Genomic DNA, 26220 nt, shown 5'->3' on the forward strand with positions numbered 1-26220 from the left:
TCGGAAAAGTCATGAACGTTCCAACCCGATGTCGTTTTATGACCCATCTAAACTTCACGGGGTGCAAAATAAAAGCAATGAAGGGTTGCGGTTAACAAGCGTTAAATAAAATTGTTGAATGAAAACACACCAAAACGGAGGAGGCAATTCCTCAGGAATACTTTCAGCCTTTCCACTCTCGTGAAGAAGCAAGACCAGCGAAGCTGTTTTATGGTGTAAATGAAGTAATGGCCGGCGGCAAGTCGGCAAGCCACCAGAGTGGAAAGGCCGGAGAGGTTGCCGCCATCTATGCGCAACGGCGGCAACCAGACAACCGGCAAGCCGGTTGTCTGGTTGCCGTCGTCTTTTATAGATGGCGGTAGCTGTCCAGAGTTTAGTGTCATCATTTGTTTGCTGACGGACACGACACTGGGGAAACTAGTCCTTAACAGCTCCGCTGTATAAAGAGGTGCGTGTGTGTGTGGAGGGGGGGGGGGGGGTTTAAAAACATGCTGTGTTGTAAAGGTTCCTCTTTTCTGCATCTTTGGCGCAGACCGAAAAGCGTAACTCCGGAAACTACTTTGCTTGCAAAAACGCTCTTACCAAAAAGCACGTTTTTGTCGTGCCAGACGCTCGCGCCGTTCCTAGTGAAAAGCGTCTGACTCGCAACTAAAGAGTCGTGGGATCGAATCCCGCCTGAAATTCTTAATTTTTTTTCTTTAAGGAAAAATAATTACTTTCAAAAGTGAAATCATTTGAGACATACGGCGACCTTTAATTCACATTACATGTCATGTTTTAATCACTCTCATTCCACGCGTGATGTCACGTTTCACGTGAGCATTGTGGGTTGCTTGAAATTCTTGCGTATCTAGCTCTGACGTCATGAACCTATCGACCAATCAGGATTTTCCAGTCACGCCACCGACATCGGCTTTTCTGCGACATGAGCTCCTTAACGCTATAGAGTTAAAATCATCAGTTAGCAAAGGTGATGCTCATTTGCAAATTAAATTCACCGGCATCTTGTCAAGAACAATCATTCCTCAACAGCCAGGCGATGCCAGCTTATTCGGCATAAGAAACTGTTCACTAGGGCAAGCGCTTTTTTGGGCCAGATTCGACCTGAGTGCGAAGGTGCGTATAAATTAGAGTCAGGCATGGGCAGAATACATGCAAATATGTATCGAAATACAAATACAATACACTTCGTCAGAAATGTGTTTAATTACAGATCTAATCACATTTCAAAAAAAAAAATAAGCATTTAAGTACAAGATACAAATACAACCAAATGCATTTGATCTCCTCCGAATACTTTTCCAAATACATTCCCCAAAATTTGCGTGAGCGACTTCAGGGCACCTGCAACGGGTTTCTGGGTATATCATTTTAATCTTGCATCGCACACTTGGGAGTTAGTGTGCGAGGCTCTAGTAACGTGATAGAAATATAATCACAAAAAAAAATTAATCAGCTTGGTCTTAACAGGTGAAAAAAGTACAGAGCTTCAAGCAGCTTTTTTTGTCGATTACAATTTGGTATAGACCAACAAAGCACCGAGACGACCAAGACGCGCAGCACTAGGTAGAGAATTTTTTATTGTTGCAACTCGCACCAGTTACGAAAGTTTGGACGACCCGCGCATTTAGAATGTTTTAGGCAAAATATATGGATGGAAATCAGGCTGGAAAGCATCACAGGTTGTCACAGGCACTTATTTAGCCAGTCTGCCTGTGAACGTCTATTTCGTCACTATTCTCGCCCTGGACTAGCACCGTAATCACAGTCACTAAACGCTTGTGCTTGATTTAAAGACACTTCATTCGGTGCAGAACGTAGTTTTCTTCCTGCTCTGGACAGTGACAATAAATTTGAGGGATGTATTTTCGCCCACAAAATTGTATTTAATTACAATTGCATTTGAAATACCCATGTTTTAGTATATAAATACATACGTCAAATACATTACCTAATTTGTAATTAAATACAAATGCAAAATACACAAACTATTTGAAATATATATTTCAAATACTTGTATTTGGAATACTGCCCATCCCTGATTAGAGTGAACAATTACGATTACTTGCTGCATGATTAGTGGCATGCATGCGGTGCTGAGTGTATACAATGTTTGGTTAGAACAACAAGCATTTGGATTGCCGCTCGGTGCTTCTATAAAAAATAAACTGAAAGGAATTATCCTAAAACTTTTATTACATTCTGAAAATTTCATTGCTTTTAGCTCAGTTGTGTCGTCATCATATACATATATATTGTGAAGTGTATTTCGTAAACCTTATTTCATAATTAGCATAAGCACCGAGGTGCTCATTTCATAATTTTATGTGATGTATTAAATCCTTAGTTCAAGGACACAATCACGATTTCATTTTTAACACTGCGACACAAAGTTGTACCGATCACGGGTATTTTAGGCGACCTACCACACTTCGCGACAACATTTTATACCGTGTAAATAGATAAGCTTTAACTTTAGAATTTTACTTAAACACGAAGAAAGCACAACAAAATACAGTATAGTTCTGAATTTGAAGCTGATCTATTTACAGGTATGTACGAACAAGCTCAACTCTTTACTCGTGCACTTAAACATTTTGATTCAGGTAAAATATATGTTACTGGCAAACAAAGGGATGTGGAGTCGTATGAACACGACGTTATGTATGTTAATGTAGACTTTTTTCTACTCTTGCGTCGAAATTAAATAACTGAATTTAATATTTTTGGCACCTAAAAGCAAAAGTAAATTGCACGGACGATCGAAGAAACTATATAGTTAATCGTTTCACGGCGTAAATAGTGTATATTACCAGAGCAACGCGAAAAATATTGTCTCAATTTAGCGGTTCAAACCGGTTCGAACCGGTTTGAACCGTTATTTTTTGCTCCCCGGAACTGAACCGGAACTGAACCGAAAGCCATGAACCCGAACCAGAACCGAACCGATAAAAATTTCGGTTCGACACTCTGCTTACAGCTGCTCGACCCGAGTTCACGGGACCTTTCAACCCCGGCGAGCGCCCCGGCCTTGACTGTTCTGTTGGAACGCACACCTGTTTTGTGGCGCTCCCTTTCCCTTTTGCCTGCTCATAAGTCTGTAACACCCTCGCCACCTCGACCGGTTTTAACCAAGTCTCTCCCTCGCGAAGGCGAACATACTCGAGACCATCGGTACTCAGGCTCGCCTTAATCCGATCAGCAACCATGAGCTCCGTTACTGTCTCTTGCGTGTCCGCACCTCTCACCTGAAGGTAATACGTGAAGTAGGTTCGGACACGGGAGGCGAACTGAGCCCATGTTTCATCTTTTCTTTTGGCTGCACTGTCGAACCTGTCTAGGTACTCAGCTGGCGTGAGTTTCAGTTCGCTCACCACCGCCCGTTTTACCGACTCGTAATCTAAACAATCGTCTTGCCCCAGACTGCGCAGCAGGTAGCGGACACGCTCCGTTAGCACCGGCATAATCAAATGTACTCGACCACTATCCGGCACCTGGTACGTGGTAAACAATTTTTCCACCTCATCAAACCATAGAGGAACGTCCGCGTCACATGGCAGGCTGTACCCTTTCAAAACTTTTGCACATTGCGCAACCGGGTCTAAGCCTGCGTGCCGTTGGTCGTCTGTTTCCGACCCAGAGGACGAAGGTCGACCACTTTCTTTTCCTAGCTGTGCCATGCGCAACGCGATCCGCTCATCGGACTCAATCTGAAGTTGCGCTTTCCGCAACTCAAATTCTAGTTCGAGCCTTCGAATGGTGACCGCCTCCGATTCCTTTTCTGTCGCACCCTGTGGCGCCTCCTGCCCCTGACCAGAGGCTCCTGTCCCCTGCGAGTTCTCTCCATTTAACCCGTTCTCCATGTCGGCCAGCATCTGACGCGTCAAAACCATAAGTCCCGCCAACTACCAGCCATGCCAACCTCGACCCGACGGAAGAAATCCCACTCACCCGGCGCAAACGTTGCTGCAGTTTGACGCCCAGAGCCCGGATATTGCGTCCTCAGTAGTCGTCCTTGGCCTCGGCGTCGGAACTCCTGACCCTCGAGGTCCCTGGTTTCAGCCACCGGTCGTTCAAAGTTGCTGTCCGATGACCCAGGTGGTTTTCTCTCCGTCGATGTGCCGCATGCGCCGCTTTCCACCGGAGAAGGCCGCTTCGGCAGTACCGCTCCCTGTCGCTCAGCGCTGCTTGTCGACGGATTCCGTAGGTCGCTCCGTTCAAGCACCTGGCCAGCCAGGAAGCTTCGGCTGGACCACCTCTGTCACTTTCTTGATCCTCCGATCGTCACCGAGGCTCGCTCATCGCTGTCGAGCTGCGCCAGTAAAGGTTCGTTTCTTGGTTGAATACATGATGACTGCCCGGCGGTGTCTTGCGGGGCCAATCGTTTGATGAGCCTTGTTCGGTGGGGGATCAGAAGAGTGCGACAGATGCGGGAGGACTTCGTCTAAACTGTTTATTTAGACGTGACGAGCTATTTTACACAGTATATACAAAGCAAAGGAAATTCGCCGTCCTCCAAATTAGTCCAAGTCCAAGCCAGAAAGGGGGCTTCTCTCTCCCCTGTCACGGACTTTTGAAGACGCTGACCCGCTCACTCTCGGGCGAGGATCAACCAATCATTTCAAAGCTTTGCTGGAGCCACGTGATATCCACCGTCCAATAGTTGGCAAGGGCGTCGATACACATTCGTTAACTTGCCAACGGACTACAGCCGACAGCTCCGTAACTTCGTCCGTGCATCCCGTTGCAGACATAGCGGCGCCTGTCCGGAACCCCCAGGTTGAAACCCAAGAATGCGCAAGCCTCCAGATTCAAAATAAAAAAAACAACATCTCTTCCCGAGGGGTCATTCCGATGGGGAGACACAGGAAGACGCTCTCCAGGGGGGCCGCGTCGGCAGAAAGGCTCACGCGGTCTTCCGTTAGAAAAATAAAACTACAGAAAACGACCGGGGACGGAGCCTCATACACGCCGCCGGACAAGACGACCGTCGCCCGGCCGATCGAGAAACTAGCCGTCTTTCCCAGAACCCTTACAGCTACTTTTATGGTAAGTGCACTGCAACCTACTTCTTGGCAACGATTTACCGTTCTTCTACTCGTACTCTACCAGATTATCTATATCATTATGCAGCCACTATTCTCGCGGCAGCCGGGCGAATAATTTCCCGAAAGTCTACCTTCATATTCTAGAATTACCTCGGTTCTTGTTTGGTTTGCTATCTTCTCAGTTGTGTAAAAGCTTAGAGTGCCTCTCACATTTCACAGATCGCTTGCACATTTGTACCTGTCTGCAGAGGACGTAATAAACTTTGAGGAGGATTGAAAACAATCTTTTGTGTCTGTTTTCCTGTCCATTTGCAAGCACCTACGTGACCACATTTGTTCTACGGGTTTCCTCCATGTTATAAATAGGTTCATGAGTTTCGGAACGTCTTAAATAAGTATAAGATAAATAACCTACCGGACGATCCCCGTTTAGGGCTAGCGCATAATTTCCCGATTCGAATGGCACGTTCAAACGTGTGGTCACGTGCAAGGTCGAACGGGCACCTGTATCAAACAGGCACCTGTATCAAACAGGCACCTGTATCAAATGGGTACCGTTTCGAGCGGGTACCGTTTCAAACGGCTACCCGTATCCCATAATCACGTTTGATCCAAACGGGTCGACAAGTTTGCACCCGTTTGATTTACCAGTTCGCCACCCGTTTGAATTTCAAATGGTTTTTTTCAGTAGGGTTTGCAAAGATATTTTACTTATCGTTTCAGCACGATCTTCGTGAACCAATGACCCTGCCGTCTAGACTACACGAATGCGGTTCATTCCATTCTTTGCATTTTAGTGCTCACGAGAATTGCGGTCTCCATGTGTTAGGTCACAGCCCAGCACGTGCACGTTCGTCGATTCGGAAGGCGAGCAAAGCACCCGTCACACACGCGAACGCTGAAATTGGCACCGACAAGAAGCGCTATTCTAAAATGGTCTTTAGATGCTTTGCCAAATTACCGAAGTACCAAGGAGCATGTGCATGCTACAAGAGCAGTTACACGTGCTGGCATCGGCAACAGCAACTTTTCTAAATAAAATCCAAACCGAATACCACGTTCCTTTAGGAAATACGAGCGTACGTGGGGCACCTGTACCCACATTCCGAGCACTCTCCGTAGTGCTTGGGAAATTCGTCAAAACGTGGACTGCATGACTCTTCGACCTTCCTTCACCAGCGTATCTGCCCGCTCCTCATAGAAGGAGAGCGGACTTACGCTAGCGATTTCATGAAACTAGCGAGCCGCGGCTTGAGCGCACCGAGTTGCAAACCCGGTTTTCTCAAAATCCCAATTGCTTCGTTTTTTTTTTCTTTTATAGTTTAGCTTGTAGGCCAAAGTCAAGCATTGTGCAAATAAAGGTTATGGTAATAATAACAAAATTATGTAATGATAATAATAACAATTAAAAGAATACTAATAAACTTTCATTCCATTCGAACTGCCAATCAATCATCAATTTCAGATAGAACGAATGGCCCTGTTTTCTTTAGACGCGAGAAAAGCCGGCACCAGCGTATCCGATTGGCGGCCACGCGCCTCGCTTCCCGCGGGTGACGTTAAGTTTGGGTAGTGAGGAAAACTGGCGAAAAAACTAGAGTGAACGAAGTTTTGGTTTCGGTAGCGAAAAAAATAACTTTTTTTAATTAACTAGAGTGAATGTGGGAGAACGGAGATAGCATTTCGGAATCAGAAAGTCATCCGGATTCATATTATACCTCTAGATCAGTTACCTCAAAATATTGGCGTAGTGCAAACGTATAAACCGCTTATACAGTGGGATGATGACGATTCACTTCTTTTTTTTTTTTTTTTTGTTCTTTCGAAACAAATTGAAGTGGCGTTTTCTCTTGCCCCAGCAACGTTGTGGCAGCCGACAGAATAAGAAAATAAAAAAAAACCTTAAATGACTAGATGATCGAGTCTGAACCGCAGTAACGGAAACGTGTCAATAAGACACAAAAATAACAGAAGACAAAGACATTTTTGCACGTATAAAAAAACGCCTTGCTTGCTTTTATTTCCTTTTTATTTGTGTTTAACATATTTATTCATTGTTTATTTTCTAGGAACCTGCTTCCACCCAGGAGAAACATCGAACGAGTTCCTTAACATGGAGAGAAGACCATTTCAGCGAGAACGCGGATGCCACGGTGAAGTCGGAGGTCGATGAAGCACCTGCCTGTAAACACTGCAAGGAGGAATGGGATGCGCGTGAACTTGGGGTGAGCTCGACCCCGAGCCTACTTCAGCCTCCTTATTTTTCTTTTTGAAGAATGCATGACTTTCATTTCAATACTTCAACAAACGACCCTTTTCAAGAATACGTCAAGCAACATTGGCGGTCGCCATTTCTTAGGGAGGAGGCTAAATGGCGCAAGCTACCGCATGTTACAAAAGGTATAGCCATTAACATTAATCCATCCATCCATTGGATACACGATGCTTCTGATTGGATCCGAGTCCTCGCCGAACGCTGACGCAGCGCCTCTTTTTGAATTCGAGCTGAGCCGAGTTCGCCGGAAGTTGACGCTGCAGCCCTCGTGTCCAATAACGTGCTCAGTGTGTATCAAGAAGCAAAATGGCGGAGAGGCGATGGCGTAGATGTTTGTTTTAAGAGTATATTTGTCTCTGAGACGCGACTCCGAATGGTATGTTTATACCGTGTCCTGAATTCTAAAAGAGTGGTCCTTCGGTTATCGCTGGATGATGTAATAGAAGTGTCATTCTCAGGGTGTCGAACCGGAACCGAACCGAACCGAAAACCGGAACAGAACCGTTATTTTTAGCCAAACCGGAACTGAACCGAACCGAAATCTTCGCCGCCATCTTGGAACTGAACCGGAACTGAACCGAAAAAAAATATAACGGTAACCGGTTCAAAACGGTTCACGGTATTTTTTTTTGTTAGTATTACAAATTTTATATTTGGGAATAAAAAAGTGGCACGTGTATTCCTCTACGTATTGATCAAATCGTCATATACAGAATTGCAATGTATAATAAATCCTGGGTTTTTGCGGCACTTTCTTATTGGCACTATGATTAGGCATGTGTCACATCGTCACGTGACGTCGTGCTGTCAAGACATGCTGTAAAGTAATGCCACATCACGTGACCCCGTGACGTCACGTGACTCACCGCGTTAAGTCGATTCAAATTGAGGACGTCGCTATATCTATTAACGTTGTTGATACCGTGACGTCACATGACATCACAACTTCGCACTGAGTCACGTGGCACCATGATGTACCCGATTGTCATGATCCCGAGTCGAATGCTCTGGTTCATGACAACCAGCATCGCCAAACATTCGGGTAACGGCTCGTGTTCAACTCAAAGATTATAATGGGCCCGAGTCCCACTAGAGCTAGAAACAGAAAAAAACGACAGCGACAGGCCTCAGACACAGGCAGCATGCTCGCGATGGTACGCTTATACGGCTTTGAGTTGTTCAGTGCTCGTAAAGTTAGCACGAGTGTTTACAAGCCTGGAAATGGTACCCTCGTGTGCGTGATGCTCGTGTTTGAGCATAGCCTTCTGTATTCTACAAAGCCTGTCAAATCGCGAAATACTCTGGTTTAAGGCTTGCCGCTGTCGTTTGTTTCTGTTTGTTGCTTTAGTAGGGCTCGGGCATTATAGCCCAACTAAAACTATATCTGAAGATCAGCCCATGCTCTATGCTTTGCCAACCCTCCGTATGACTATGATAAACACTGACGGTGTATACATTAGGATCAGATCACGTGGCTGATAGTTCTAATTGCGAGTTGAGGAGGGGAAAGCTGTTTCATTTCTTTCTTTCAACTGCGTCTACCATTTCGCAGAGGGGAAAACTAATGGATCGTTTTGCAAGTTATCAATGTCAGGGATTACATCTTAGCGGTATTTATTGAACTCAAGGTAAAAAAATGCTGTACGACCTATTTTGCATGTATGCACACCATTGAGGCTCCCAAACATGTTTTCGATGTTGCTGAACGGCCTCAGAAAGTTGTACCGGGAATAGAAGTGTTAAAGGGTCTAAATGTAACGTATTAGTCCGACATTACATAGAACTATTAGTGTGTACGGGAGGGATACCTGAAAAGAAAGATCCCAGTGGCCTCAGGGGGATAGCCGAACGTTGGCAGCCGCTCTAAGCCTCACAGGAGTGTCGTTCTCAAGTTCTCCAAGTTTCGACCGCCCTCTATTTTGTTTAAACTTCACAGTTTGGTGCAAAGTAAAAGCAGCGAAGAATTACTGTTAACAAGTGACACAAATATAATTGTCGAATGAACACCACCCAATACGGAGCAGGCAATCCCTGAGGAATAAAAGTATCTTGAGGAGCAACTAAAAAAGAAAAGGGAGTGGGTAGGGGGTGTAGTTTTAAAGCATAATGTGTCGTAAAGAATCCTCTGCCCCGCATTTTCGGCGCAGACTAGAAAGCGTGGCCTGGAAACGATAGTGACAGATGGATAGTGGGTACAACTTTTATTTGTGAAAAGACTCTTGCCAGAAAGCACGTTTTCGTCGTGGCAGATGCTCGCGTCGTGCCTAACGGCGATGCACCAACAAGAAAAATGTGTGCCTCTCAAATACATAGCTTGCACTGAGTGCGAACCTTTTGCAGCGTGCAGTTTGCCCCACCGGATTTGATTTTTTCAGCAACAACAACTCGCAATGACAACCAGTATATAGTGCGATTACGTCACGTGCAAACCATGTTAAATACTTCAGCTTTCTGGTGAAGTGCGACGTTCGCCACACTAGCACTAGACGTACAAGGTGTAAAGTTGTGTAGTATTTATAGCAGTCTCGCGATGATATACGGCAGCCTTATGAAATGTTGGAGCACATGACTGATAAAGAACAGAGTCGTGAAGTATGGTCTCAAAACAAGTGAACGTAAAACCTAAGATAACATTAGCGTCCCGAGGCAGTATCTCGCAACGTTTCGAGCTGAGGCAAGCTAATGCCCAAACGTGATTTATATTAGGATTCTAAGAATCTTCGTTTGCCCTTCGCGCAATTTTTGTTTAATTAGGAATATCGTTTTATGCATTTCTATGCATCTCTCTTTGCCGTAAAGCATTGTGTAAGGGATTATTTAGAAAAATAACGTGTCATCTCCTTATTTCTGCACATTTCGCGTATTTGCCTTCTGATATATCATGTGACCACAGTGCTTTTTGGCATCCCTGCAACCCAGTATTTTACACTGCAAAACAGCTAACAAAAGCACGTTTCCGAAGACTCAACATGCAGCTGGCGTATTTTCGAGTATCGTCCTTCCGTGTCGGTCTCAGGCGGTTACGTGAACTTCATAAAGTCAAATTTATCGATGATAATAAAAATATACTTAATTCCTGTCTGAAGATTTGGCAGCATAAATAAAAGATCCTCACCTCAAAGATACACATATAAGTAAACGCACCTTCAAATTATCTGAAAGATGTTCTGCAAATCTTTTTCGGCGCTTTAATCTTCTATAGACACGTTATAGGTGATTTGGGAAAGCTTTAAATAATTTTTTTTAAGCTAATTTAAATAACTATGTGTTCCTCACGCATATATAACTTCTCAAATATATAGAAGTTTATTATCGCGTCTTTTATCTGTTAAACAGACCTTTTACGTGTCTGTGGGTCGAACCAAAACTAAATACACTGGGACGAATGGTGGAACTATGACGATTACACACGCAAACTATAAGAAAGTGTCCAATTAAGTAGCTTCCAAATTGAGTAGAGCATGAAATACCACTTTGTTCTATTTAACAAAAATCATCGATTAGCGAGGGTGATGCTTACTTGCAAATTAAATTGATCGGCATCTTGTCAAGAACAAACCTCAACCGGCTATGCCAGTTTATCCAATTTAAGAAAATGTTCACATGGGTAAGCACTGCTTTAGGTGAGATTCGATCTCAGTACGAAGGTGCTCATAGATTAGAGTGAACAATTTCAGCCACTCCTTTTTGCATGATTCGTCAACCGCATCATGGTGCTGAGAGCAAACCAATGCTGGTTAGAAAAACAAGCATTGTGATTGTCGCTTAGTGTATCTATAAAATTATATTGCCTTAAGCTCAGTCGTCTCGTCATTATATATATATATTGTGCAACGTATTCCGTAAAACAGATATCATGATATATATGGCAACGAGGTGCCCATTTCATGATTTTCTTCACTGTAATTAATTCCTTAGTTTAAGGGCAAAACAACGATTCAACTTCTAATACTGCGATACAAAGTTGTACCAATCACGGTTTTTTTAGGCAACCTACTTCACTTCGCGAAAACATTTCGATTCAGGTACAATGCATGTGACTCTGGTAAACGAAAGGATGTTGAGTCGTATAAACACGGCGTTTTGTATGTTAATGTAGATTTTCTTTTCTTGTTCTGTAGGAATAAATAACATAATTTTATAATTTTGGTACCTGAAAATAAAACTGGATTGAACAAACGATAAAAAAAGAGAAAACTATATACTGTAAATGACTTATTTTTCGTGGGCTCAATATTTCGCGATTTAGGTCAAAGCTGAAGTTTTGGAATAATTCGCGGGTTGTAATTTTCTCGACGCGGTGGAATCTCAATATAAATACCAATGTGTTTACATTTTAGCAAAATTGTTCGCGGGACCCATTTTTCGCGAATTGTAGGCGATTCGTAAAATTCTAAAAAAATAGGTCCTCGCAAAACTCAGATCGTTTACAGTAGTTAGTTTCACGGCCTAAGTAGTGCCTATTGACAGAACAACGCGGAAAATGTATTCTCAATTTAGCGGTTCAAACCGGTTCGAACCGGTTGGAACCGGTTTGAACCGTTATTTTTTGCGCCTCGGAACTGAACCGGAACTGAACCAAAAGCCGTGAACCCGAACCCGAACCGAACCGATAAAAATATCGGTTCGACACTCTGGTCATTCTGTTGCCGCTCACAATTCTGGCAGTGTCACGGCAGCAGCGGTGGTGAATGTGGTATAGACGCCTGTTTGCTGCAAATTGCTCTTAAAAACTTGCCACTCCGCGGAGTATTCGGCAGCTCGGAATCGGGACAAGTGACGACAGCAACACTCGTGATCTCGTGCTTTATACTTTTTTTTTTCTAGGACGCTCGTTTATTTTGCTAAGATCGCGACATCTAACAGCATGACACCTTGGCTTCTGTCTTGTCAATTGTCGCCACCTCGGGGCTACTTTTAACGTGCGGGCGGAATAGAATGATGAACACACCAGTGCGGAAACGCTTTCCAAGCTCTGTAATTCAACTACGAGACGTTGTCCACGCACATCAAACGAATGGTTTTGTAAATTTTGGTAGATTCTTTCTTTACAAAAAATGTAGTCAATGAAGTATCGTTTCTGCTATTTAGAGTGGTGATTAAAAAGTGCACTTACGCATCTCCCTATATTACAAAAGGCTGTAAATCATGGGAAATTGTTCTTTCTGCTTAGAGTGTTTGTGAGGTCTCGCAGTTTCTCTGAACTGTAGATAGCGCAGTGGGTAAAAAAAAAGAGCACTTCTGTGTGAATCCAGAGAAAACTAACAGCGATTGCTGCGACCCCTTATCAGACCCTGATGTACCCTTATGCACCTGGCACTTGTGTCTCTCACGCCTGACGCAGAGGGGCCATCGCCAATGCCTTGTTGGGGAAGGAAGCTCGCCTATAGCTACGAAACTATCCGGGTAAATGATGTCACGTGACTGCTAGCGTAGTCATCTTACATCACGGAGTCATGTTCCACCAAGATGTCACGATACAGCTCGGCGTCACGTAATACTTTGATATCACATGATACCATAAAATCACCTAACTTTGTAATGTCACGGTGTCTCGTAACGATATCGACGACGCACGCCCTAAATCATTTCGAGTTTGTGTGTGTGTGTGGGTAAGGGGGGGGGGGGCAATAACGGCTTTCTCTGTATACGACATATGATAAATCACGCTTCTCTCCAGAGCAAACGAGGAACAAATTATTGTGATTTGAAGAGCGGTCCACAAGGCTTTGTTAACCCCGAAAAGTCATTTTCGAAGGACTTTACGAGGTTTCGTTTGGACTCCTAAAACAGATGACACTTTCCAATGAGTAAAATGTCTGCAACATTTTACTTGCACTTCTGGAGTTCGCCATGCTTGGCTTTGGCTCTGTCCTGTGCGAAATCATACAAGGTTTATTAATTATAACTGTGATTTTGTTATCAATTGAAGTAAAGATTAAGAAAAAGCCAAGGCACCTGCGTAGGAACCAGGTCAGTGGTTTGCCGAAAGGTGTTACTTTGTCTGTTAATAGCGTTTAGATAAGTTTTCCAAACGGGGCGTTTTATATCTAAACAGGTTGCCGATGTAACCCACAACATTTGCGCCGTCCTCTCAGACGAAATGGGGGTCTTCTTGCTTTTTTTAAATTTTTTACAGGAACATGAGAAGGCTTGTCCTAAAAAAGAAATCCAATGCCGAGACTGTGAGGAATGGATCACACAGGAGGAGTTAAGTGACCACAAGGCGAGTGACGCTCTAACATAAGTGCGGGAGATTAATTGACGAATGTGGGATATTGCTACTAACACAGGTACCGATAGAGTAACCAAAGGGTTGTCTCAACAGCGGCGATATCTCAAAGGAGACGTCAAACCTAGTAGCGCGCGGTCCCCACATCTCCGCAGTAATATAGACGACGTTTAGGGCTACATTACCGCGGGTCGGTTCGATTAATTACCTCCGTCGGTGCCAATGATCGTCTACCTTGTCTCACTCTCTTGAATATAGCGGAAGAGAAGACACACGTACCAGAGTAAGGACAGAGTCCAAGAGCATTTATTGGAACACTCTTTAAATGAACTGCTATGTCCCCATCCAAAATGCCCCCCGCGCCGGCAAGGTAAGAAAAGGTCCTTACCTGGCCAGACGCGGGGTTCCGGAGAGCCAAGACCGGGGAAGCATCGGAGAAGTCGCCGACACACGTCCTATCTCTTTCGCGGTCACCCGGACGAGTCCCTTTCCCGAAAGCGGGAAAACAAGAGGCGAAACCTCCTCGCCTGTCGGCAGTGATTCGCATCCGAGCGGGGGGACGGAAAGAGGTCCCCCCGGGAGAGAGTGAGAGGAGAGCCCCCCAAGCCAGGCGGCCCTCCGCCTCACGGACAGGTCGGAGCTCACGGCGAAGAAGGCCGAGCGTTCCGACCCGCGGCCGTTATCACAGCCATCGGGGAAGGGAGACCAGAGGAATCCCCGCATCCCCCCCTCCTTAAAACGGTAGGTGGGTCTCAAGAAAGAATAAAGGAGGCCCACCTGCTCTCATAAAATAATATATCTCTCTGTGCACCCCCAAACATATACACGCGACGCCCAGCGCGCGTCCCCACAGTGTCCGCCGTCAACAGCTGGCCCGCAGGACCGAAGACCCAGAAAGTTCCAGTTCCAAGCACTTGACAGCCGCCGCCACAGCACGGCAGAGCATCACAGGCACCGCGCTGACGCCGCTGGACCCAGGTGTCGCGGTACGAGCTGGCCTGCAGTGGGGGGCAGTCAGGCGGTCGTGAAGGCGGCAGCACCAAAAAAGACCGACGACCGCCGCCCACCAGCGGAGACCAGCTGGGGAAGTCCCAGACACGCTGCCCGGGGGGTTCGGCGCCATCTCGGCCGCAGTGGGCTGGTGAAGGGGGGGTGGACGACCTCGGAGCAGACCTGCGAAGTCGTTTTGCGCCAGCAGCCAACACGCCTAGAGCCGGCCGTAGACCTCCCGAAAGGGAAGAAAGGGCGCCGCCGCCTCCAAACGAGGGGACGCGCGCAACCGACGCTCGCCTGCCTCAGGCCGCAAAGGCGGCAAAACGGGCAGGGGCAAACGACAAACAAAAACCACAAAAAAGGTGGCCAGTTTGTCAACGGTGACAGGAACATGCCAGAGTGACCCGATTCGACACCGGAAGAAGCAATATAAAAGGGAGTCCCTCCGTTCGAAACGCGTCCACATACCAAGCAAGCTAATTGAGTTCGCTTAATGTGGGCACCGGGGAGAGAGCTCCTAGGAAAAACGCCGAGTTCTCAATCCTTTGCGCAGGCAGCTAAAATAGGCTGCCCACACTACCCGGTTTTATAGTTGCCGGAAGAGTCCGTAGACTATAAGTGGCCAAAAACAGATAACAGTCTGCAGCTGGCCCGTCTTCGGAAGTCGAGGTAAACGGATACGGGGACTTCGAAGGGGCGGATAGAAACAAACCGCCATGCATGCGCGTCTGCGAGCGGGGAAGATGCAAGTTCCCGCGCAAAATAGCCGCCATCTTGCTCCCCACGGAGGAAGACAAAAGGGGCCGCAGCTCACACGTTCAAACCTGCCAGCTTCGCCAAATATTTCAGCTAGCCAGCTTACCGATGCTAGAAAAACATGTCTTGCACTCGATACGGCTTGATCAAGGACTCACAACGGTGTGGGCCCTTCTTTTGAGGCAAGGCCAGGTTTCAGAGCAACGTAACTGCTAAGAGTCTTAGAGTCGCTCTTCCACCTGGATCACGCGAGTCTGACAGATATCGCCAAAGGGCGCTCTGGCCACACGGCGCCTGGGTTTCCGAGCAACATAACCTCCGAAAGTCTTAGAGTCACTCGTACACCCAGATACTGTCACAGTGCGCCTCAGACCGCGTAGCACCACCACCATGAACGCAAAACTAGTGTCGTTCTTGGAAAACAACAACAGGCTGCAGGAGTACGTTGGCATCAAGCAGAAACAAAACTTTCGCGAAGAAAAAACCCTCCGCGCCCACTGCAATACCAGCAGTGAATACAGCGCGCGCGTCAACAGTGTGCAAACTGCTTCTCGACGCCGACGGTTACGCGGCCCGGCTCCCGGAGCCCGTCAGTAGCAGTACCAGCTACTTATCGACGTTATTGGCAGGCGCACCGTCCGACTCTAACTGAGTGTCCGCGACTACTCAGAGTCAAAGAAAACGCGAATATTTACATTCCCAGACTGCACTGCTGATCCTTCGCTACTCTTTTCTGCCAAGCCTCACTCGCCGCCGGACATGAAAGTCCGAATGGTTCTCAAAAACATCATCAAAACTTCTATATACATTTTCCCTTCAGGACAAGTTGTTGGTGGCGCGCAAGGAACCCAAATACACAGAGGTGAAGGGTTCGCCTCAAGCATGGAGAACAAAGGGCCTCCCGCAACAACGAATGTTGCTTGACGCACGCCAATTCAAAACAGGAACACGCGTACGAATCACACTGCGCTCGCTCAAAGGAGTGGCACTGCGGGTTGCCGACTCGGCATTAATCGCTCAACCATAAGTGGCGAGATCAGGACGCTCGTAGTACGGGGCGATCAAAGGCAAGGAATTGCTGGCAAAGGCCGGACAAAAGGGACGGAGGCCAGGAGCCACGACCACGATAAAGGAAGTCGTGGCCCCACGTTGGGCGCCATTTTATGTGGGATTTTGCTACTAACACAGGTACCGATAGAGTAACCAAAGGGTTGTCTCAACAGCGGCGATATCTCAAAGGAGACGTCAAACCTAGTAGCGCGCGGTCCCCACATCTCCGCAGTAATATAGACGACGTTTAGGGCTACATTACCGCGGGTCGGTTCGATTAATTACCTCCGTCGGTGCCAATGATCGTCTACCTTGTCTCACTCTCTTGAATATAGCGGAAGAGAAGACACACGTACCAGAGTAAGGACAGAGTCCAAGAGCATTTATTGGAACACTCTTTAAATGAACTGCTATGTCCCCATCCAAAATGCCCCCCGCGCCGGCAAGGTAAGAAAAGGTCCTTACCTGGCCAGACGCGGGGTTCCGGAGAGCCAAGACCGGGGAAGCATCGGAGAAGTCGCCGACACACGTCCTATCTCTTTCGCGGTCACCCGGACGAGTCCCTTTCCCGAAAGCGGGAAAACAAGAGGCGAAACCTCCTCGCCTGTCGGCAGTGATTCGCATCCGAGCGGGGGGACGGAAAGAGGTCCCCCCGGGAGAGAGTGAGAGGAGAGCCCCCCAAGCCAGGCGGCCCTCCGCCTCACGGACAGGTCGGAGCTCACGGCGAAGAAGGCCGAGCGTTCCGACCCGCGGCCGTTATCACAGCCATCGGGGAAGGGAGACCAGAGGAATCCCCGCACGAAGGAACACCACAGCCGGATGTTGCTCATGACTAGATAATCGTATAAGAAATCACAATCTGCTCCAGGATGCGTGTTGAAACAAAAAATTGGGGAGTACGTTAACAGGCCAATTTCGGCGCTTGATCGCCGCGTATTAACGGACCCCATATCGCCTGGTTTAGGCGGAAGGGGGGGGGGGGGGGAGAAGGAGGGAGAGAGGGGAGCGAGGAGGGGTTCCCGAGGCTTCGGTAAGCGCACCCCAGGGATTCACTCGCTAGCCTTTACCCGGCTGCCACATTACGCGTGACTAAAGGCTGGCGCGCGAATCACTGAGGCGCCTTTACGTAATCCTTTGGACCCCCCCCCCCCCCCCCCCTTTTCTACCTCCCCGTGAACAACGCGATGTGGCGCCCGTGATAACGTGCAAATCAGAGTGCCGAGAAGGGCCTGTTGGTTTAGTCGACAAGCTTTTCCGAATATGCCTCAACGAGAGCATTGTCGCTCAAGAAATGCGTCAAGAGCATTCCAGTAATGGATACTGCCTAGAATAACTGAATCAATATACGACGTGTTCGAGCTAAAGTGGCACTATCTAAAGTGGTGAGGTCTAGTGGTTCTTGCTTTGACGTGTGAAATAGCACAGCTGGAGGGCTAAGGTCAGAGTATAGGCACTTTTCCCTTCATCGTCCAAAGTAATAATGGTGGTAAATTTCTGACTTGCATCACATGGGATTTATTAACGTGACACTTTTATTGTTTGAGACTGCATAACTTAAACAGTATGCAGGGGTGGAGTAGGTACGTATATAGATTTTCTTTTTTCATATCAGATCCTTGATTATACATGTGATGTAATTTATTTTATTTTATCAACATATTTTGGCGTGAGTAACATCAAATATTTAATGCTAGAATTTGAAATGTTGTTTTACCCTTAAAGAAAACTTTCAGTGTCTACATCTAGTACCCGAACCTTTGCAAAGTTGTGCAGATCAAACGGCACTTTACCATCCTTTTTTTTTTGTTGTAATAATTTGTGTTACTGACCATTGCATAGGAAGTTTTGGGAGATAGATATATCTTGAAACCATATTTTCCTGTGTACTTCTGACATTTGTTTCGTTTCCATATCTGCAGAAAAACTGCCAGTTTGGGAAGTGCAATTTCTGCAACGAAAAACTGAAAAAAGAAGAGGTCAGTAAAACTCGCGTAATTTTTCAAGACTTGGAAACATTTCTAATGATACCAGCTAAAATTTAAGATGTAGTAAAGCCGTAATATGCAAGAAGTTTCGCGGGGGCCGGGCTGGGCAAATCGCTCCTAGAAAAAGTACGAATTCTCAGGAAAAAAGCGTTGATACGCTATAAGTTTCTGCCAAGCTGCTTATTTAAGAATACAATATTGTTTGGTATTTGTTGATGTGCTTAAACTTGCGCTCTTAATTACTTCAAAGTATTCAAATTTCTCATTTTTATTACATAAATTAGAAACCTTCAGGGGATTACCGAAAGTCACTAAATCGACACACTTTTGAAAAATATAAGGCACAAGCCACATTTTACAAGCTTCCAAAAGAAACGTTCGATTCGGAGGCGTTTCCAAGTTTGGTTTTCTTGTGACAAAGCATCACCGCACCATCGGTCCTGCTCTTCAATGACCAAAGCGTGGAACTAAAGTGCGCCGCCACACATGGTACGCATAGGGAGGTGAAACCAAGAATCAAAGCTTATTCTTGCAATATCATTCGGACAGCAAACTGCTTTATTTTTCCGACTCGTGCCAGACTTCCTTTGCTCTTATGGGAACTCTTACTCATCGAATACACATTAGCAGGTTTGCAGTTTGGATTATAGCAAGTTCGCAAGTTCTGGTGACACTCAAATAATTTTTGTGGTTGCTCAAGCTCCGATGCAAGCCCTATCAACTTCCAACCTTATGCTTGGATATTCTAAACGAAGGGATGCAGAACTGCACAATGAACTGTATTCATAACCGAAAAGTTGTCCCATAAAAAGTATTGAATAAAAAAAAACTTTAGTTGGAGCAAACAAACGTTCTTGGTAATATCTGTATTGTCGAGCAAGAAAGTTGCTTGCTGCGGTTAGATAATGTAAGCACACCGAATTATGCAACTAATAATCCAGCGCGCTGTTCACAAGCAAGCCCGCGTTTGCCTATACTAGCTGTGGGCACTACGCTCGTGCTATACACGGTTAGCGTGAAGTGAAACGTCTACGCACGAGTAATATTTACAACAGCTCCGCCTCAGCGGCATGACATCAGAGCCAATGCTGGTCAATTAAAAAAAATTATAATTTACTAGATTACAGGTAATTGGATAAAAGTTAACGAAGTAAGCACTAATTGCTTGCCGTTCTCCATGTTTCGGTAGACGATCAATTGATTTGTACCTTTCAGGTGACTCTACATGGAGACATATGCGAAGAGAAATACATTCCGTGTTTGTATCGCACATACGGCTGCAACAAGGAGGTAATAGTTCTGGAAAAAACTATGTACCGGGCACGCTCCACTGGACTACAAATTCAAACTTGAACAGAGTGAATGTTTTAACTATGATGCAAAAGAACCGGCGGAATAAAATGCCCTGGTGTGTAATTTTAAGTGGAACTAGAATTTCCCATGGTAATTTTGATTCACACCTCTGTGGGTCTGAAACGGGTATTTTATGCCCAGACGAAGTTTCACGAAAACAATTTCTTTCAGTGTGTAATAATTCATATCATCCTACTCCGAGCCCAATTACCAAGCTTGTATTTTGTAGCGCAAAACAAGAAAAAAAAAACTGATATATATTAAAGTAAGGCCACTAGAGCTTACCCAGAAGTTCAGAACAAATGCAACACAAACGCCATACCATTTTGTTAACACTATCTACTGAATATTCCCCAGAGGGCAGCCTCTGTTTTGCAGAAAACGAGCTCTTAAACAAACTAAAGCTTCTGGTAAAACCTTGACTGCCTGTTTAATGAACTAATATGCAACTTGTAAAGACCGTGAATTGTATTTATGCTCAAGCTCAGAAGAACGTTAGTCTACCAAGACTATTTGTAACCACTAGGTAATATGTATGTGTTTGGAGATAAAGCCTTTCTTTTCGTCCACCAGGACAAAAGAAAAAACATCAAGTATCATGAAGAGCATGACTCGCATGCCTTGTTCTTTCTACCGAAAATTAAGGTATGTACGACACTTGCGCGTTTATATTTTTATTGCTAGGTTAATCTAGACACCATCCCCAACACGGTCATCTCGTTTAAACAATATCGTGACCATGGCATTTTATTGCACTTAAAAACAGAGTTGACTATCTGAAGAAAGATACGGAAAGGAAGAAATATAAAACCAATTATATTTACCTGATATTTTATGTATACATGGTCTAAACTGCAGGAGCTGAAATAAAATAATTTCAATTACACTGATCTCCGGTTTTCATGATATTCAAAGTTCATTATCTTCTGTCAAAATGTGCCGTTTTTCTTGCAATGCGGCTTATTGTGAATCGTTTGTAAACAAATATTCTCACAAACGAACGCATTTTTGTCTATAACATACATTCAATACTACAATAACCAGAAAAATTGATGCTTGTTACTTGTGGGTGTCTATTCGTTTCTCAAATTCATTGCAAAATGGAATTTATAATTTTTATTTCACAGAGGAACATACACCTAGGTCAGTATCGTCTTTTGAAGGATTAATCCAATTGTACTAGATAAACATATATGAACATATATTGTGCAGTTTACACACACTCGTTTGTACATCATTTCAGCATTCCAGGAACAGTAGGAGTTTGTTACTTTTAGTTTTTCTATCTGAGAACACTTTGGAATTAAAATTTATAACGAACACCTTGAATGGTTGGTCACCAGTGTTACCAGAAACAATAGAAAGTTTGTAGGGAACTTAAAAAAAAGCTATGCATAATCATTTTTTACCTCCGTACAAACTTAGAAATATTATATAATCTAGAAATTAAAAAAAAAATAACCTGATAGGAATTCAAGTAAAAGTCGGTACATAACGTAGATACCCCAAGCCTTTTAAATATAAACAAACAAAAAGGAAGACGAGACAAAAACATATTAGCTTTTAATTGAAAGAAACGCTAAAATACATTTTCTGTCAATAATCAGCATAGAATGGGAGATTATAGAAAATCAACTATAATCTTCTTCGTTACAGGAACTTCAAGAAAGGATTCTGCAGCTGGAGCCCCCAATTCGAGCTATTTTGCGGCGATTCCAGCATCCCACGTGATCTTTCAATTAGAAAGTTTGAAGAAATCCGAGAAATACGAGTTTCGCCAAATTAAAAACGTTGATTATCCATTTGATCAATGAGGCTTGTTTAAAATAGGTGTTTTCCATGGACCTCAACATCATACAAAATATACCTGTAAATCAATAAGCGTGTTTTAAAAAAGTCGTTTAAAAGGGAATGCCCTTGGTAGTGACCGGAGGGAGAATTCCAAACTCTAGTTGCGGTCCATCTGAATGTATTGACAACAGGGTCGAAATTAGGCTCGTGAACATCACATAGAGTTCCGAACAATGCGAATTGTAAAATGTCAGACGGGCGGGACTTATCGCACAAATAGAGTTCAAGTTTCTTATTGAAGCTTATCGGCACCCTGGAGGTTCCGATGCTTAGCGCTGGGGAGGTTGCCCAACGTCCGAACCAGCGTGTCCAGTTTGGCCACTTGGTGGCCTAGAGCGCCATGCCACAAAGGCCATGAAGGGGACATGGCGCCAAGAGCGCCATGTCCACTACATAGGGTACTCACACGATGCCTGGAACGGGTCTCCGACATGGGCGGATGCAGGAATTTACTGAGGGGGGGGGGGGGGGGGGGGTCAGGTGTTGGTCAGCGTGCCATATGTTTAGGAAACCCCTCTCCTTCGTTTCACGCCCTAAATTTTACACATGTAGAAATCAAGAGGGGGGTCAGGACATCCGGACCCTCCCTCTAAATCCGCCCCTGGTCTCCGACTAGTCCTGGAACGGGGTTCCACGATTTCCGGCTGATAGCCTCATGATCCTGGCCGTAGCACTTCAGTGGAGGTGGTTACTGACGGCGCCTGTTTTGCTTCACGTCACTCGTCCAGTTTGAGAGTCTCCGGAATCTTCAGATGCTAAGGGTTGAGAGGCCGCGGCTACAATAATACTCGCGTTCTCTCGTATATTTTGCCGGAACTTTAATGGCCAACTGCCAGGATTGTGACATCTGACAGCCTGACATGCTGGCTCCTGTGACGTCATTTGTTGCCACTTCGAGACCTTCAATGCATGGGCAGGATTAGACAGTAAACACTCGGGACAAACACGCGTTCGAGGAACCGTGGGCACGACCAGACTTGTACACGTTACTCAAAAATAGTAGGGAATTACATTTACAATTACTCAAGGCTAAATTGTAATTAATTGCAATGACAATTACCCTCTCATAAAAGTAAGTGGCCTTTACCCCAAAAAATAATCCGTTGCTTTCGTGGCGTTACTTTCAACATTATTGTCCTCAGTAAGCAAACAAAGGGAAGAAGGTTATTCAAGTTCTTATTCTTGCCACCTGTTCCATTTATTTGCCTTGGGCATTTTGAGCAACAGCTGGCTTTCGAAAGTCTCGTCAGACTTTTTGCGTCGTTCCTTGCTGAGGATGCCGACTGCAACACTGAACAGCCTTTGAACTGAGGCATTGGATGGGAGTGTCATATTGTGCCTCACGAATGTTTTATGTTCTGCATTGAGCTGTTTCAGCGAAGCAAGGGAAGTACTATTTACCTCGAAGATGGGCAAAGCTTCGTCGTTGCAGCGGTTGCCTGATATTCGAGAGTTTTAGTAGGTCGTTCTGATACCTTTGATACTCCCGATAACTATATGATGCATGCGCAAATGTGGCGCGGAGTATCGGATATCGTTATCAGAGTCATCGGACCGATCTAATAAAATTCTTCATTGTTGAAATTTCGAAGCTCTAGAATTCGTCATACATCTAGCCAAAACTAGAATAAGAATTCATTTATGTACAGTCGGGGACAAAAGTCCCCAGGACACGCGAGCTGCGACTGAACCGCATTGCTCTGCCATCTGCCGGCGAGTCGCCTGGTTTCGAGATCACACAAAAGCGCATGCGCGTCCTACTGTGCCTGCAAGCTTTTGTGTTTTTCCGCTTTTCTGCGGCGCGGCACCTAACTCAGAATAGGGCGCGTGGTACCGCCTCGGAGATAGCTCTTGCGGCTGACGAGCGTCTGCTGCACATACCGAAACCGTGGAGATACCGCCTGCGGCATTGCGCCGAATTTTGCCGTGCCAGCGCATCTTGTTTTATAACCACCTGAGCTTATCGCTCAGTTGATCAGACGTGACTTCTTGCTTCATAGGTGCCATGTCAGTAAGCGCTATCTCCGAGGCGGTACCACGCGCCCGATTCCAAGTTAGGCGCCGTGACGCTGAAAAAGCGGGGAACACAAGCTTGCAGATACACTAGGACGCGCATGCGCTTTTGTGTGATCTCGAAACCAGGCGACCCGCCGGCAGATGGCAGAGCGATGCGTTTCAGTCGCAGCTCGCGCGTCCTGGAGACTTTGGTCCCCGACTGTACGTCCTACTATACCGACATATAGTGTCAGAAAATAGCAAAACATAACAGTAAGGTGATAACTAAAAAATAAATAAGGTTTGGCTCGACATTTTTCTTCCTTTGGTTATGAACAGGTGGAGCCTCGGTTGAGACGTTAATGAATAAAAAAAGTTTCCAATATATAAATATAAGTAATATAAAAAAAACACTTTCAGCCTTTCCACTCTGGTGAAGAAAGAAGAGCATGCGGAGCTGTAGCTTCTGTTCTCGGCCGTGGCTTTCCAGGCGAGCGATCTGCTCTTCTTTCACATGGGAATCTGAAGCGCTCGACGCAGTGAAACTTTAGGCGATAGGGGCCTCGCGGCGGTTGCCGAACCATTCGCGCTGCTGCGCACATCGCCGCTCGTTCCGTTCCCGCTTTCCTTCCTCCGAAGAAATGTTGCCGCCATCAATGAGCGACGGCGGCAACCAGTTGTCTGGTTGCCGAGGCTGGAAAGGTTCCCGCGATCTATGGGCGACGGCGGCAAGCAGACAACCGGCAAACACAACACTCTGGACAGCCACCGCCAGCTATGTGCGACGGCGGCAACCAGAGTGTTTTGTCGACCACGGGTGTCGACATTTGTTTGGTACCGGACACGATCCCTAAGATAACTAGCCCTTAACAGCTCCGGTGTAAAAAAAAAAAAAAAACGAGACACCAGGACGCTTATAACAAAATTAGAACGTCGGTTAAAACAAGGAAATTTAGACGCACTTTTGCGGCGTGTAACTTTCTTGGTGCCGTTTAAAAACGCACGGAGCGCGGATCGACTGCAGTTTTTTCTGGTGTTCTACAGATAGACGTCCGCTGATGCCACGGGCAGCGAGGGGTAAAGTACTAAGCAGGCCGCACTATGGCCCCACTCGCAAGTTTCACTTTCTCCTCAAGCCCAGAATATCAACTCTACGTCAGCCACCATTATGTTTTATTTGTAAAAATATCTGCTTCAAATAAGATGCGTCCTACTGGGGTAAAAACCGCAAGAAAAAAGGAAGATTATTTCCTCTTTCGAAGTGCTCGCGAAAAGCTGACTCACATAAAAGGGTGACTGAGATGAGGATCACCTGGCTGGAATTCACAAATAAAGTGGGCCAACCCTAGAAGTTCGACTACAACAAAGTAAGTAGCTTTTAAAACAGAGATATGGTAGTAAGGGTGCAGGCGATCTGGTGAATGTTAACCATGTTGAGTAAACCTGAGACTGGAGCAGAAATAAACACACAAGTCGAAGGAACAGAAAAGGACAGGACGACACCTCAAACTCAACTACCAGGTTTATTTAGTCCGCCTCCTTATATAGCCCACAATCAGCCAGCATTGTGGAGGCCGATTGTGGGCTATATAAGGGGGCGGACTAAATAAACATGGTAGCTTAGTTTGAGTCGTTTTCCTGTCCTTTTTTGTTCCTTCGACTTGTGTGTTTATTTCTGCTCCAGTCTCAGGCTTATTCAGCATGATTAAAACAGGGTCAAATGAGGTGAAAGAAGGAGAAAAATATACATCCTGTTTTCTAAGAGAAGATAAATGTACAGCAACGAACGAGCATGTTTGTGGTGATAACACAGCACCTTCAAATATTTTCCCTTCTCTTTTAGTGGATTTTAGGGTACACGGAGCGTTGTCTCGTGTTGTGACATTATGAAAATGGTCGTAGTGACTATATCAGAGAAGGACATTGTTAATTCTTGCCTGTGCACTTACCACCTCGAGCTTCTCGAAGAGGCACACAATCACTTGGTGCCCTCCTCCCCCTGTCTTCGATCGCAAAGAAAGAACAAAGGGACTAAAAAAAAAAACAAATATAACTTGCCCCCCCCCCCTTTTTTTTTTAAAGTGTCCATTTGGATTTTTTGACATTGCTATTAGGGTCTACAAAAAATAGATTCCACTTGGTGATGCAAGAAAAGGCTTTGGGGAACTGAAGCGTGACAGATTCACTGCGCTCAACTTTACCAGAATAAAAACAACCGTTTCTTTAAAACGGGGGTGAGGGGTTGATTGAGAAAAATATTGTAACGGATTACAACGAATCCGCTACGTAAAAAATGTAAAGGAATTACTTTAGAGTTACTTTAGAAAAGATGTAATTAACCCGGTACTAAATTACTGATAAATGTAAGGGATTACAAATAATTTTGTTACTTGTAACGGATTATGGACAAGTCTGGGCACGACAGCGGTGGCGGGCGGGAACTCGGTAGCTGCCAGCCAAGGCACCAGAACCCGCTGTGTCATTATTATTTAATGTCCAATTAATGTATTGCCGTGTTTTTGAAACCTTTGGCACCATGTTAGACCACCGGTGTAACTGAACACGAAAACTCATCACCACCCAAAGCGTCCAGGTATCTGGCATGTTTGCTTCTTTTTGACAGATGCGAGCTGACGACCCGTCAGGCTTGGTATTTCTGTAGATTTTTTCTTTTTTTTTTGT

General features: G+C 45.3%; 1 protein-coding gene across 1 annotated transcript in view; it reads left to right on the forward strand.

Annotated features, from left to right (window-relative positions):
* LOC120837677 (TNF receptor-associated factor 6-B-like) overlaps nt 1-21499 on the forward strand; it is a 64208-nt gene extending 42709 nt beyond the window's left edge. The window contains exons 9-13 of the mRNA XM_042293672.1: nt 7118-7273; nt 13463-13549; nt 18274-18330; nt 20266-20337; nt 21349-21499. Coding sequence (XP_042149606.1) covers nt 7118-7273; nt 13463-13549; nt 18274-18330; nt 20266-20337; nt 21349-21423 — 447 coding nt within the window. The 3' untranslated portion in view covers nt 21424-21499. The remainder of the gene's footprint in view (nt 1-7117; nt 7274-13462; nt 13550-18273; nt 18331-20265; nt 20338-21348) is intronic.
* Nucleotides 21500-26220: the final 4721 nt, after the last annotated feature.

The sequence above is a fragment of the Ixodes scapularis genome, unplaced genomic scaffold, assembly GCF_016920785.2.
Source record: "Ixodes scapularis isolate PalLabHiFi unplaced genomic scaffold, ASM1692078v2 PGA_scaffold4__175_contigs__length_147842914, whole genome shotgun sequence".
Taxonomy (NCBI): Eukaryota; Metazoa; Arthropoda; class Arachnida; order Ixodida; family Ixodidae; genus Ixodes; species Ixodes scapularis.